The sequence below is a fragment of the Carettochelys insculpta genome, chromosome 18 (assembly GCF_033958435.1).
Source record: "Carettochelys insculpta isolate YL-2023 chromosome 18, ASM3395843v1, whole genome shotgun sequence".
NCBI classification, from domain to species: domain Eukaryota; kingdom Metazoa; phylum Chordata; order Testudines; family Carettochelyidae; genus Carettochelys; species Carettochelys insculpta.
The window spans coordinates 1028803-1045006 of NC_134154.1; the positions used below are offsets into that span (position 1 = coordinate 1028803).

Here is a 16204-nt window from a genome sequence, read left to right on the forward strand (position 1 = left end):
AACTAATGCACAGAAGCAGAATGGCTGTCCACGCTTGTACCTTCCTTCCCAGAGAGACTACCTGCTGATCAAGGGTCAGACATCTGAGTGCCTGAGTGTCTTAGGAGCTCCGACCCTGAGCTCATCAGCTACAAGCACTGGTGGATGACATCCCCTGGGCTCACCTAGCAGTTGCAGAATGGCTGGAGAACTGACCATGTTTGGCCCTCAGAACCCATTTCAGACACTTCTGCTCCAGGGCCAGTGGCTAAGACATTACTGGAGTATCCTGAAAATGCAGAAGTGCGTGCTCTGGGATGAGAGACCAGCTTCTGTTCTCGGTTACCCCAGTGCAATACCCATGCACTTCCAATAAAGAACCCGTAGTAAAAGGAAGAGAACACAACATGGAATTGTTCTGAAGGGAACATCAAAGTTGCATGTACAGGCCACTGCCCTTTATACATATTTCTTTCAGGATCTTTTCTGGGGCAGACCTGATTCCTTCCAGTTTTATGCTGGAATAATACCAGTGACCTCCATGGAGACACTCAGGATTTACATCAAGGTAAATAAGTGCAGAATTTGGATTGTTGCTTCTGATCTTGGACCTCACTGCAGTCACAATGTTCTGCTCTGTGCATCTAAAGTGTCTCCAGTTTCAGCTGATCAAGCCCAGGGGTGGTCAAGTTTTTGCAATGAGGGCTAAATGGCAATTTTCTACATATTCCGGGGCCGAACACAAAATAACCTGAACCCCTCCGCTCTCCATCCTCAGGCTTAACCCCTCTCCACCCAAAACCTGCCCCCCCACATCCCCAGGCTTAACCCCTTTCAGCCCCAAACCCTTCCCCCATCCCCAGGTTCAACCCCTCTCAGCCCCAAACCTGCCCTCCCATCCCCAGGCTTAACTCCTCTCAGCCCCAAACTCACCCCCTATTTCCAGGCCTAACCCCTCTGAGCCCCAAATCTGCCCCTCAACTGCAGGATTAACCTGCCTTCTGATGATGAACTCTGGGTGCTGCTGCTGCTCCTCTGCTACATAAAAAGGATTCGTGGGCTGGATTCTGGTCCATGGGCCACATATTTGCCACCCTGATCTAGCCTCCTTTACCGAGGGGAGTCCTCAGATAGTGGACAGATGTATGCCACCTATGTCTCCCACCTCCTAGCAGTGTGCAGGGAGCATGGTCAGGGCTCTCCCATACCGTGGGAATCCTGTAGTGCAACACCATCACTGGACCTAACCATGTTAATTACAAGATCAGGGGCTCATTCTCCTGTAGCTTGACCAATATTATATATGCCATCATGTGCCAGCAGTGCCCCTCTATAGTGTACATTGGACAAACCAGGCAAACGCTTTGCCTAAGAATGGACACAGAGCAGACATTAGGAATCTCAATACACATAAGCCTGTCAGTGAGCATTTCAATGGAGAGGGCCATTCTGTTAAAGACCTGAGAATATGCATCCTAAAACAAAGACACTTTAAAAGCAGATTACACAGGGAGATTTGAGAACTGGGGTTCATACTCAAATTTGACACATTAACGCTTGGTATGAACAAAGACAGAAATTATCTCACGCATTACAAGGACTGCTTCCCTTCCTTTGATGTTCGTAATTATCTCAAGACACTTGCCATCCTCCACCCCCACCCTTTCCGTTCTATGCATTTGACTTGTCAGTTTTTATTGCACTTTTTTTTTTTTGATTTCTGGGCTATATAACTGTCTGGACTGGAAGTTCTGGAGATCTGAAGAAGTGGGTCTGTCCCATGAGAGCTCATCACCTAACAAATCATTTGTAAGTCTTTATAGTGCTACATGACTGATGTTTTGTTTTGTTAGAATACAGACTAACACAGCTCCTTCTCTCTGACTGTTCACCATGGGGTTAACTGGCCATTAGCAACTGTCATAGGATAGAAAAGCCTTCATCTTTTTATTCAGTTGCAGTCAGTTACATTTACAAACCCAGTGAAGAGAATGGGACTGAAAAGGTCTTACCAAGGGAAGGATGTGACCTACATAACTGCCACAAGAGCTGGTGATTCAAGAGGAGCCCAGCTCAATTCTCAGAGCCTTGAGAGTAGGGCAGGGTGAGTCAGAAGTTCTTCCATTTTTTTTATGCGTAAACTGAACTCATCTGCTCTGGGATCCTTGTTCAGTAGGGAACTGGATGCCATTTTATTATTATTAGTGCTGCAGTAGCTCCTAGAGGCCACAATGAAGACCAAAGCCCCACAGTGCCAAGTACTGCACAAACACATGGGCTGTGTCTGCACTGGCACAAAACTTTGAAATGGCCGTGCAAATGGCCATTTCGAAGATTACTAATGAGGCGCTGAAATGCATATTCAGTGCTTCATTAGTATGCCGCCGGCCACGGATCTTTGAAATTGCTGTGTTTTGGTCCCGCGCAGCTCATCCAGACAGGGGTCCTTTTCGAAAGGACCCCTCCAACTTTGAAATCCCCGGATTTCTATCAGCTGATAGGAATGCATGAGATATCAGCTAACAGGAATAAGGGGATTTTGAAGTTGGTGGGGTCCTTTCGAAAAGGACCCCTGTCTGGATGGGCTGTGCAGGAGCAAAATACAGCAGTTTCGAAGAACTGTGGCCCAGTGGCATGCTAATGAGGTGCTGAATATGCATTTCAGCACCTCATTAGTAATCTTCAAAATGGCCATTTGCACAGCCATTTCAAAGTTTTGTGCCAGCGTAGATGTAGCCCGGGTGACAGTCCCTGCCCCAAAGAGCCTGAACTCTGAATAGGCAGAACAAAGCGATTCACTCAGGGTCACTGCAATGGGGTGCACTCACCTCTTGTGGGCACTCCATTTCCGTGCCCATGCCTGCACTCTCTCTTGGCTTGTGGTGGGTGTTTGGTGACTCAGCCCTCCAGCCGGGACACACATTGTCTGTGAGATAAAAGCAAAGCAGACTCTTCCAGGATACAAGGCTGACAGGCGCCTCTTGCAGGGCCTGCTATAATGTCCCACTCAAGCTTTCCCTGCTCCAATATAAAGTAGTGCCTAATGCCTTTGCCCTCTCAGGGCCTTTCTGGGTGCAGCTTCCCAGCTGGACCACTAGTTCAGTTCACCTTCTGGTATGTCAGTATTGTCCCGGCCATTTTCCCAGTGGCTAGTCAGAGGGACCTGAGACAACTCTGTTCCAGGTCCCAGCCCAGAGGCCCTGTAGATAGCAGCCATTCACCATGTTCCTTTAAACACACTGCTGCTGCTACAGTTCCCCAGGCCATTTCCCCACAGCTCCAGTGCATGTTTCATCCTTGTGGAGTCTCAGCAGCCAGCCTGGGGCATCACCTGCTCTCCTGTTCTAGCAAGGAACTGAACTCACTTTGGCCCTACAGCTCTTATACAAGAGAGCTGGGGCCTGATTGGCTGTTCTGGGTAGCACATAAAACACTTTGACTTCCCTTTTCTGGGGCAGGGTGCAGAAGGGCCACGAGAGGGCCTCAGGGCCTCATCCATCCCATCACACCCCTGCCCCTCAGATAAGGTGTCCAAAATGGCCAACAAACTCACTGGGCCGCTGGGCAACATGCGGGAAGGGGGCAGCTGTGCACCCCCACAAGGGGCAGAGCTGGGAACTAGCCTCCCCCAGACAGTCCTCAGCAGCACCTGGAGTGTGCTGCATGGGGCTCCAGTGGGCTCCGGGCTCCCAGCTGCAGCCACTTCCACAGTAGCAACAGGGACGTCTGGGCACCTCAGGCCCTTTTGAATCACTGGGGCCCTGGCAGTTGTTCCCTTTGACACCTTGTCCACAGGCCTGCCCAGGCTCCAGTGTGCCAGGGCTCTCCCTTGCTGGCCTCTTTTGCCAGGGAGCTTTAGTAGTCCTTGCCATAGCTGTCCAGGGCTTCTCTTCCAAGCTGCTCTACCTAGAGAGATTTGGCACTCTCTCACCACAGTGGATCAGGGTCTTCTCCCTCAAGCCTTTCTACCTTGAGAGCTATTTACTTTCTGCCCTGCTTCCTCAGGCCACTTCTCCCCCAGGCCCTTTTATGTGGGGAGCTTTTGTACTCTTTACTCTTTTTTACCAGGGTTCCCTTCCAGGCGGCTCTACCTGTAGAACTTTTAACCATTCCCTTGCCCAGTTAGTCAGGGTCCCTCTCAGACCTCTTTGTCTGGAGAGGTTTTCATTTTTCATTTTCCCTGGGAGCTCCTTCTAGTCAGGGCCAACCTATTTCAAAGATGAGCTCAATTAAAGTTAACTTTAGACATTTTCCTCAGCCAAAGTGTGTGAGTGGGGTCTTCATGTTTGGCTGACATTATGAAGTTCACCAGGTCCTTGCCAATATCCTTATCTTCCGCCGAGAAATATGAAGTGGTCAAAGTGCTCTTTCTATAGGTACCCCATATGGTTCACATAACTCTCCAGACTCATTGGATCTCACTGTACTCAATTTGCAGAGTCAATTCTCAGAGCAGACCTTTTTAAACAAAAAGACACAAGGAAAACATCTTTTCAGCAGCAGCAGTCTCCTGGCTACCTTGCAGATTCTCAAGGTTAAGGTATTACAGCTCATATTTAGTACCACTGACTGGATGCTTGAGTGAACTGCACATTCATGGCTCAGGCACTAGTCACAAGTCTAAACAGATAATAGCGGAATTCAAAATACTAGCTTTATTTCCTATTGATACTATTTTCCTTTGAGCATTTTCAGCAGTTTTACTCTAGGTCTGTGAGAGAAAGAGAGAAAGTATGTGTGAAATCTGAGGCCACTTCACTGTATCAAGGACTTTGGTTTCCTGTTGACAACCCTCCACTTTCACCAGCACAAATATCCCCTCCCTGTACCTCCCGTAAAACACCTGAGTATCATGAAAAGAAAATGTCATAAAAGGAAATTACGTTGCCTTTATAAACCATAGCAGTCTGACTTTATGTGCACTGGCCTTTGGGGCAGATCCTGTGCGGTTAAGAGTGTTAATTAATGTTAGCTGTAGTGATGATATATTTAAGGACACATGCTCTCAGAGGCACCTCATTCACGAGAGAATCCATTAATACTGAGCTATTTAAAGTGCATTAGCTGGGCCGATAGAACAGTGCTTTAGAACACAGGCCTTGGAGAACAGGGTAATAATTCTCCCTTTCCAAGAGAAGGGCCTTGAGTGCATTATTATCAAATATTATTTGTATTACAGTAGTACTTACAATGCCCTCCTGAGATTGTGCTAAGTCAAAGAAAAACGTTATGTAGGGAAAGAGCAACGAAGGGTCCTGTGGCACCTTATAGACGAACAGAAAAGTTTTGAGCATGAGCTTTCGTGAGCACAGACTCGCTTCATCAGATGCTGGGCTTGGAAATCTGCAGGGCCAGGTATAAATAAGCCAGAGCAAGGGTGGGGATAACAAGGTTAGCTCAGTCAGCAAGGGTGAGGCTTACTACCAGCAGTTGATCTGGAGGTGTGAACACCAAGGGAGGGGAAGCTGCTTCTGTATTTAGCCAGCCATTCGCAGTCTTTGTTTAAGCCTGAGCTGAGGGCGTCGAATTTGCAGATGAATTGTAGCTCAGAAATTTCTCTTTGGAGTCTGGTCCTGAAATTTCTTTGCTGTAGAATAGCTACTTTTAAGTCTGCTACTGTGTGGCCTGGGAGATTGAAGTGCTCTCCTATGGGTTTTTGTATATTACCATTTCTGATATCTGATTTGTGTGCCTTTATTCTTTTACGTAGAGACTGTCCAGTTTGTCCGATGTATATAGCAGAGGGGCATTGCTGGCACATGATGGCATAAATTATATTGGTAGATGTGCAGCTGAATGAACCCACGATGGTGTGGCTGATCTGGTTAGGTCCTGTAATGGTGTTGCTGGTGTAGACATGTGGGCAGAGCTAGCAACGAGGTTTGTGGCATGGATGGGTCCCTGAGTTAGAGTGACTGTGGTGCGGTGTATAGTTGCTGGTTAGGATTTGCTTCAGGTTGGCAGGTTGTCTGTGGGCAAGGACTGGTCTGCCTCCCAAGGCCTATGAAAGTGGGGGATCATTGTCCAGGAGGGGTTGTAAATCCCTGATGATGCGCTGTAGAGGTTTTAGCTGAGGACTGTAGGTGATGGCTAGTGGTGTTCTGTTGGTTTCTCTCTTGGGCTTGTCCTGTAGTAAGAGGCTTCATGGCACACGTCTGGCTCTGTTGATCTGTTTTTTCACTTCCTCAGATAGGTATTGCAGTTTCAAGAATGCTTGGTAGAGATCCTGTAGGTGTTTGTCTCTGTCGGAGACAATGGATCGTGGGGTGTGTCTGGGATGGAAGCTGGAGGCATGAAGGTAGGCATAGCCGTCAGTGGGTTTATGGTACAGGGTGGTATTGATGTGGCCATCATGTATTAGCACCGTGGTTTCCAGGAAGTGGATCTCCTGTGAGGACTGTTCCAGGCTGAGGTTGATGTTGGGGTGAAAGTTGTTGAAGTCCCGGTGGAATTCCTCCAGAGTCTCCTTCCCATGGGTCCAGATGATGAAGATGTCATCAATGTAGCGTAAGTAGAGATGGGGTGTTAGTGGACGAGAGCTAAGGAAGCACTGTTACAGGTCAGCCATAAAAATATTGGCATATTGAGGGGCCATGCGAGCACCCATAGCTGTGCCGCTGATTTGAAGGTATATATCGTCGCCAAATCTGAAATAGTTGTGTGTGAGGATAAAGTTACAGAGCTCAGCCAGCAGATGTGCTGTAGGATCATCAGGGATACTGTTCCGGACAGCATTTATTCCATCTTTGTGTGGGATGTTGGTATAGAGAGCCTCTACATCCATGGTGGCTACGATAGTGTTTTCTGGTAGGTCATCAATGTATTGCAGTTTTCTCAGGAAGTCAGTGGTGTCTTGGATGTAGCTGGGAGTGCTGGTGGCATAGGGTCTGAGGAGAGAGTCCACATAACCAGACAGTCCTTCAGTGAGAGTGCCAATGCCCGAGATGATGGGGCATCCAGGATTTCCAGGTTTGTGGATCTTGGGTAGTAGGTAGAATAGCCCCGGACGGGGCTCTAGAGGTGTGTTGGTATCAATCTGTTTTTGTGCTTGTGTAGGGAGTGTCCTGAGCAGATGGTGTAGTTTCTTAGTGTATTCCTCGGTGGGATCTGAAGAAAGTAGCCTATAAAATTTGGTATTGGAGAGTTGTCTGGAAGCCTTCTTCTGGTAGTCAGACCTGTTCATGATGACAGTAGCTCCTCCTTTATCTGCCTCTGATTATAATGTCAGGGTTGTTTCTGAGGCTGTGGATGGCATTGTGTTCTGCACGACTGAGGTTGTGAGGCAAACAATGCTGTCTCTCCACAATTTCTGCCTGTGTGTGTCGGCGGAAGCATTCTATATATAGGTCCAGACTGTTATTTCTACCCTCAGGAGGAGTCCACATGGAGTTATTCTTCTTGTGCTGCTGGGAGGGTGTCTGTGTAACAGTGTGCTGGTCAGTGTTGTGTTGAAAGTATTCTTTGAGTCTGAATATGTATGTAGGGAAAGATTGTCCTAATAGTTGTTTATCTAGCATTAAAGCAATGAATCTTATGAAAAAAATGTTTACAAAATGCCATGGTGTTTGCTGGACTCTAAATTAGCTCCACAGGAAGTTATCAATGTACAGGGAAATGTTTTTTTACCATACACACACAAAAAAATCTTTGTGATACACATTTAAGGTGAGATTTTAATAGAAAATGGGCATCCAAATCCATTACATGGCTTTAAAAACTTCAGCCCGTTTAAAGGAAGGGTATACTGGACATTTGACATGAAACGGCCTTGCAAAAAGGTCATGGAAGAAGTACCATCTCAAACACAAACTCCATGCTCCACCTGTACAATGATATTGAAAAATCTAATTGTATTCACTCACAGCTTCCCCAACCCCAAATTCACACAAGGGTGTGTGTAAATTTTTGCTGGGATTACTGTGCTTTGGATTAGGAGACCTTGACCACAATGACTTCAAGAATGCCGGCCCAGTGGGACGTGTCTAAGGGATGCAGTGTACAGCAACAGGCTACAACTGTTTATATGACCTGCTCTTTGAAAAGGAATGATAAGGACCACTGGAAATTAAAGCACCATTCAAAATACTACGATGGACGAGGAACATAGTTCTTGAGATATGATTTTATTAGTTGAACTTTACTGATGAAAAATATAGGGGAAATTCTGATTTCATTTGCATTCATGCAAATCTACAGGAATTCTTCAATGTCCTCTGGATGTTTAGAAATAGAAAGAATAGAATTTAGTCCTTAACTAATTGCTGAGGCACTATGAGGATCTGGTTTGTGATGCCACTGTGATAGCACTGTGCTTGGTAATAAAGAGCTCTCAATCTCCCATTGAAATCAGTGGCAAAACTCTCATTCTCCTATTCCCTTCAGTGGGTGTAGGATCTAATGTAAATAAACTCAAGCATCAGCTTTTCTTACCTACAGGAGGTTAAGTTTCATTTCTTCTTGCTGGTCTATTTTGAGTGCCTGAATTGATCAGATTAGAGAACTTTTTTTCAGATTAGCTCCCATGAGGCTGTGGAAATCCCTAAAAATTCTCCAATTTTCAATTGAAAACCACCTGCTGTAAGTGTGCTTTGTGATGCTGCAGACAGGTGTATCTGGTTACTGAGTACTAACTGTGAGTTATAGGTAAGGATGTGGTTCGAGACCCTCTTAATCACATTCAGCTTGAGTTCCTGGCTAAGTTGAGCTGCTTCTTGTCAAATGGTACCTGAGTTTCAGAGTGATTTTTTAGAAACAGCGATGACTCATACATGTCTCCTACCGGTGTAGGATTTCCACATGCATTTGATTAAAAGGCTTGTGGTCATGAAAGACCAAAAAGGGTTACCGCTGCTCACCAACTTTCTGAAAACCCTGAAACATTCACTTTTACTCTACTGCATTTCCCCAATATAGTCTCTTTTAAAAAAATAACTGGTTTGAAACGTTCACTGTAATTTGTGCCTCTTTGACAAATCAAAGGGAGAATGTTGTCTGTCATTCTCTGCATTACTCAGTTTTACCAGCCTGGATGTCACATTTTCTTGCTTTCTGGGTGATGGGGTAATAGTCTCCTCTCACTGCACGCACAAACAGAAAACTGTTACAAGGTAGTTTAGTTCTCCAAGAATCATGGACCTGGCACTGATGATTAACTTGTTTTACGTCAGGGTGTATCACAGTTGATGATGACTAACATGTTAACATCCATTATTGATAATTTAACTAGAAATACGGTTCAAACAAGCACAAGAGAAAGAGCTTTTAGCTTTAACTGGTATGACAGAATTTCTAATGAATAAAAATGTATATATAGATGGTTTGGACAACTATAGCTGGCAGTGGAGGGTCATTTCTTTATAATTTGAGGGTAATCAGTGGTTTTGGGAAAATGAGAATTGGAAAATACTGTGGAAATTCATCAATGCTGGATCAGCCTAGATCAGCAGGAACCAAAAGTCATTAACAAGTAATAAATGAATAGGGGACAATGTGAAATGAGTCAGTGAATCTTAGTCCAGCTGTGTTGTGGGCAAGTCTCCACATAACAAAAACAGAGACCCATAAGTGATTTCTGGGCTGGCAAAAAGACCAAGGACTGAACAGACAAGGAGGGTAATAAATTCCAGTTATTAAATTAGCTAGGGTTGATCCTGCTTTGGGCAGGGGGCTGGACTCAACTTTCTGAGGTCTCTTCCAGCCCTAAGAGTCTATGATTCTATGAATTAAAAACTACCAGGTTGACACACACCAGTGGAACATGTTATACATTTCCAGTGGGAAAATGAAAGGCTCCAGTTAAAATGTGTCGGTGAAACCAATTAAAAATAAACAGGACAAACGAGATTATAAAGAAACTTCTTTTGCTGCTTGTATTTGGTTATTGGGCAAATCAGCTAATTATTGAACATACCTGGTGCAAGTCCAAATTTACCAGCCACAAAATAGAAGGCCAGGCAAAAATTCAAATCCTTCATGTTTGTACTGTGGCATGGCAACTGGATTAGGCATCAGCCAGTAAAACCCAGTTGGATGCTGTTGCAGGTTCAGCAATGCTTGGTACCAGCAGGCTATTCTGTGGCCTACATATTTTGTACAGAAGGAAGTGGAAAGACAGCTGTGATATATATTTCCAATGTCATGCATGGTTCAGCTAGCTGCAGAGATGAGTTCAGTTGAGTATTCAGTACTGTTCAATGGCAGGTGCACTTTTACTCCTGTCAGGACAATCTAGTCTAGGTTCTGACTCATATAGGGGCCATTGCGGTCAGGCCATTTGAGATCTGTTGCTGGGCTTAAATGAGAGTCAGCCGGCAAGTTTGATCAGATTAGATTTCCCAGAAGATTTTTATATGGCCAATCAAAGGTTGCTTTGTCAGTTAAAAGACATTGTTGGATGTCTGAATCAGTTGATGGTGATGGACAGTTATGTGTCTTCAGAGAGGAACTAGATACACAACGTCTCTCAAACATCTGTCCCATCTCCATTGTTCACCATACACAGGATGACTTCTAAACACTATGGGCCAGATTCTCAGATAGTGCAAAGTGGGGTATTTTCCTAGACTTCCATGGAACTACTCTGATTTACACAAACCAAGGAACAGTCCCTACATCTGAGACCTTGCCTTCTGACAGCCCTTTGCTCCCACACCCCAGCTATCCAAAACTGGCTAGCATGCAATGCTACTCTCTTTCTGGTTCTTAGACTATGCTCATCATCATGGTATCTGAGCAGTTAAGACAGTGAAATCTTTGCTGTGGTGAGCTCTTGGTTCTTATCTTCATTGTTGTGCATGCTAGTAGCTCTTGCTCCCCACCACGATTATAAAGTAAAAACTTTTTCCCAAAAAGTTTTAAAAAAATCAGTATCATCAGGACTGGCCTCAGCTATTTACATTCCTTCCACCTCTCTATTATCTATTCACAGATTCTAGCACCAGAAAGGACCAATGTGATCATTGTAGATTGACCTCCTGTACAACACAGGCCAGAGAACCTCCCTGAACTAAGATTAAGCACTGGCAGTGCACTCAGGCTGTAGAAGACATAAAATACAGAGCCCTGACCCAAAACAGCAGAAAAATCACTTTCTGTTGCTTTGGATCCTCTTATATTTGATTTGGAGTGTAACCAGTGAGACTTTTAATTATTGTAATGTTTTAAGTGTGCTGTATGGTTTACAACAACAACTGGTTATAACCCCTTGGCATGAGGTGGAGTAATGCTTTAGAAAGAAATTAATCATATTATTATAGTAACCCTATTTGCACAGCCAGAAGAAACTATCAGTGGCATAAAATGTCTAGTTAGTTTATTTCCACAGACAATAGTGTACAGATAGATAAAACTTTCTTTTGAAAAATAAACCAAAACTATTCTCTGGAAATGGCAGGTTTGATGCCTTATGATTTTGCTGCTTGCAGACATCTGCACCTTAGAGCCTGAAATACTGCCTTTGATGCTGAGGACCAGGTTAGAGAATGGCAGAGAATGCAGTCAGAATGGGACTGTAACTCAGAGAAGTCACCCAGGAGGGATCATTGACCCTCAGTTTCAGAGCATCCAACAAGTATCTCTAATCTACTCTGCTGTGACAGTAGCTTTACTTGCTATCTCTATGCAATATAGGGTTTAAAACCAGAAGAGAGTGATACAATCTATGTGAAATATACATATATATACACTGTCTAGAAAGTTAAATATGAAAATAAAAGATTAGACATCTCTAAAAGAATGCATAAGGCATGTTACAATCATAATCAGTACATTCTGAACTGTCCTATACGTTACAGCAACCATCCTTTCCTGGCTGCTGGGAACAGGTGTACTGGCTCACTGACTTTCCTTTTCTTCCTTGACCCCATCATCTCTTCTTGGCTAAAGGCAAGGTCCAGGCTGTGTCCCTGCAAGAACCATCAGAGAAGGAAGTCATGCTCATAGCACAAACTGCTGTTGGGTAATTCTGAAGCAAAATATGAGACAAGAAAACCAAACTTAAAATCCCACATCCTACTTCAGGGATCCTTTAGGGTTTGGCTTGTTCAGCCTTGCTCTTTAGAAATGAAATCAGACAGGATGTCAAAACCAGGGTCCTGAACAACATGGGCTGGTTGCTTTCTGAAAACAGGAGGCTTGGCTTCTCAGACAGGGAACACATCTGGCAGCTGCTAAGAGCAGCATCCATTTCTCACTGCTGAAAAAAGATGCAGGGAACAGAGAAATCTTTGGGGACTTCAGTAGCCTTTGGGGTAAAACAAACTCTTGCCACTGACACATGTCAGAGGGGTACTCGTGTTAGTCTATAGCTTCACAAATAATGAGCAGTCCTGTGGCACCTTAGAAAGTAACAAATTTATTAGGTCATGAGCATTCATGAGCAAAACCCACTTCTTCAGATGAAAATGGAGTGGAAAAACAAAATCCAAGGTTTATATAGATGGGAGCAGGGGTAGGGGGAAAGGAAATTATGTGTCATGTGTAGCACCAATTAATGAGGCAGATTAAGTTGGATGTTTCTCATTTCTGCATATATCAAAGGGGGGGAAATTGCCCTTGTAGTGCATAAACCAGTTAAGATCTCTATTTAGGCCAAGGTTAAGTGTCTTAAACTTGTAAACGAATTCCAATTCAGATGTCTCCCTCTGGAATCATGGAGCAAAATTCTTTTGCAGAAGCATAGCTACTTTGAAATCCATGACTGAATGTTCAGGGAAGTTAAAATGATCATTTAGGGGTTTATGTATGTAATCATTCTTGGAGTCAGATTTATTCTTTGGTGCAGAGATTCTCTGGTTTGTGCAAGGTATGTGGCAGAGGGGCATTGCTGGCATATGATGGCATATACCACATTAGTAGATGCGCAGGTGTATGAGCCCCTGATGGGCTGATGTGGTTAGGTTGTGTGATGGCATCGTTTGTATGGATATGTCGACAGAACTGGCAACTGGCTTTGTTGCATGGATAGGTTTCTCATTTAGTGTTCCTGTGGTATGGTGTGTGGCTGCTGGTGAGTATTTTCTTGGGTGGCTGTAGTTGAGGACTGGTCTGTAACTCAAAGTCTAACAGAGTGAGAGATAGTTTTCCAAGATAGATTATTGATTGTCAATGATGTGCTGGAGGGATGAAAACTGGCGGCTGTAGGTGATGACAAGTGGTGTTATTTTCTCTGTTGGGCCTATTTTGAAGTAGATGACTTCTGGTACTCGTCTGGCTCTGTCAATCTGTTTATTTCCACAAGTGGGTAATTAAGTTTTAAGAATGCTTGATAAAGAGCATATAGATGTTTGTCTCTGGGGATTGCAGCAGATCTGGTTGTATCTTGCCACAAAATTCATCTAACCATCCAATCAAAGAGCCAAAGGATGGCATTCTTTATGTCTGCATAGACTAAACAAAAGGCATCTGAAAACTGGTGCATAGCAGGAGACGGATAGTGTACGTCTACATTGCAGTTAAACAGGCCCGCTGTTGTAGGTGTTGTATAAGCAGACAAGTTAGAGACTGTCCCTGCCCCCACAACCTTACAATAGAAATAAACGACACAGAAAATGGGTGGAAGGGAAGTCTTGCCCAAGTTCATCAGCAGAACTATGAACAGAAGCCTCCAGATTGCCAGTCCACTGCCTAATGTACTAGATCACACCACCTCTCTCTCAAGCATTCTTAAAACTACAATGCCCTCTTGGGAAAGTAAACTGACACCCCTCCCTCCCCTCAAACATCCTGTGATTCTATTGAAGGAGATACAACATGCTTGTGACCTACCAGTCAGCAGTGATGTGACTCCTATTCCTGCCATGGTGAGAACAGCCTATACAGCTGACTTGGAATCTGGCCCTTGATTCATCATCCAGCCAATGGAGGAATGTACTAATCAGATAGTTTTCCTTGGTACACCATTAGTATGTGATGACAAAGCAGATGGGACAAAGCAACTCCATTGGGAGTAACATAATTACCTGCTTGAAATGCCCAGTTCAGCAGCTAAATACAGACTTGGCAGCTGATCTAGAGATATGTTCATTGCTCAGGGCTGCCAACCTTCCAGGATTGTCCTCGAATCTCCAGGAATTAAAGGTTAATTTTTAGTTAATCATTTGATTCTACCAGGAACACATCCAGCCAGAATTGGTAACCCTGTATTTCTCCTTCCTTATGCAAAAATGTACTTCAGTGGGAGTTTTACTGACTTAGGTTTGATGCTTGGGCTAAAGCATAGCTGCCTCACACTGATATTTTCTATTATTAAACCCAGGTACAATATTAGTTCTTCATCGCTATGATACCTGATTAAATTTTTTCATTTTGTTTTTGCTGTATGTGTTGCTGGCTTTTTGTTTTGTGTTTTTTTAAATCTGAAAACAATTTTTTTAAAAACTATTTTCATAAGTGTTCCACATACAAATATTATTGTTTGGTGTTCTGCAGTCTCAAAAAGTTTAAGAAACACTGTCCTAGGCTACTCAAAGCAGCCCGCTGCTGGGGCCCTGTACTTCTCAGCACCACACGCTGCTTGCGCGTGAGGGAGACCTTGCATAGTGCCCATGCTCCCCAGCATAATTGTTGCCACTCCTAGGCCGTGTCTGCACTAGCCCCAAACTTCGAAATGGCCATGCAAATGGCCATTTTGAAGTTTACTAATAAAGTGCTGAAATGCATATTCAGCGCTTCATTAGCATACGGGCGGCTGCGGTGCTTCAAAATTGACATGCCTCGCCGCTGCGTGGCTCGTCCCAACAGGGCTCCTTTTCGAAAGGACCCCGCCTACTTCGAAGTCACCTTATTCCTATGAGCAGATGGGAATAAGGGGACTTCGAAGTAGGTGGGGTCCTTTCGAAAAGGAGCCCCGACGGGACAAGCTGCGCGGCCGCGAGCCGCATCAATTTCGAAGCGCCGCGGCCGCCCGCATGCTAATGAAGCGCTGAATATGCATTTCAGCGCTTCATTAGTAAACTTCGAAATGGCCATTTGCGTGGCCATTTCGAAGTTTGGGGCACGTGTAGAAGTAGCCAAGATCAGCAAAGACAAATTTATACAAACTTATATATTTATACATTTATATTTATATAAATATATACTATCAGTCCTACATCTATATTAGTGGGCCTCACCCTGAGCACAAACATCTGTCTCCATATATATGACTGTAAGATTGTAAGCCTACTCACTAGGAGGATACTGCCATTCTGTCTGATGAACACTGATGCCACTTGTTATACAGTCCTATCAATAACGAGGAGTCCTGTGGCACCTTAAAAACTAACAGATTTATTTGAGCATAAGCTTTTGTGGGTAAAACCCACTTCCTCAGATGAACTAGAGTAGAAATTACAGAGAAAGGGATATATTATACACACACACACACAAGTACATTTAAAAAAAGGGAGTTACTTATCAAAAGTAGGATGAATTTTAACAAGGCCAGTTCAGTCAGGGTAGATATGACTCATTCTCAGCAGTTGATATCGAAGTGAGAATACCAAGAGATGGAAGATTGCCTTTGTAGCGAGATAAGCATTCTAAATCCTAAATCAGTCCTAATTTGCTTGAATTACATTTGCAAATGAAGTCCAGCTCTGCTGTTTCTCTTCATAGTCTGGTTTTGAAGTTTTGGTTTTTTTTTTTTTTAGAAGGATGGCTACTAAGTTGCATTACTGAATGTCCAGGAGGTTAAAGCGCTCCCTTATTCGTTTATGTATGTTACCTTTTTTGATGTCTGATTTGTGTCCATTTATTTTTTGGTGCAGAAACTGTCCGGTTTGGCCAATGTAGATGGCAAACAGGACATTGCTGGCACACATCGTGTTAGTAAATGTGCAGGTGGATGAGCCCCTGATGGCGTAGATTATGTTGTTAGGTCCTGTGATGGTGTTGCTCGTATAATTATATGGACAAACTTGGCAACAGGGCTTGCCGAATGGATACGTTTTTGAGTTAGTGTTTCTGTGGTGAGGTGTTTGGTTGCAGGTGAATATTTGTGTCAGGTCAGTGGTGGTGTGTGTGTGTGTGTGTAGGAGAGGACTGGCCTGTCTCCCAAGATCTGTGAGAAAGTGAAGGATAATTTTTCAGGATAGGCTGTCAATGATGTACAGTAGAACCTCAGCATACATGCACTCGAGTTATGCATATCTTGGGTTAACATGACTCTGAGTGGCAGGGAGCTGGCGCCTGGCACCATGTGCGGGAGCCAGGAAACTGACCAGTGCTGCTGTGCTGGTCAGTTTCC

At 44.2% G+C, this 16204-nt stretch overlaps 1 protein-coding gene across 2 annotated transcripts in view; it reads right to left on the minus strand.

Annotated features, from left to right (window-relative positions):
• Nucleotides 1-7711: 7711 nt before the first annotated feature.
• Nucleotides 7712-16204, minus strand: part of HORMAD2 (HORMA domain containing 2) — a 43219-nt gene continuing 34726 nt past the window's right edge. For both annotated transcript variants that reach the window (XM_075013211.1, XM_075013210.1), the window contains exon 13: nt 7712-11882. In XM_075013211.1, the coding sequence (XP_074869312.1) occupies nt 11766-11882 (117 nt within the window). In that variant the 3' untranslated portion in view covers nt 7712-11765. The remainder of the gene's footprint in view (nt 11883-16204) is intronic.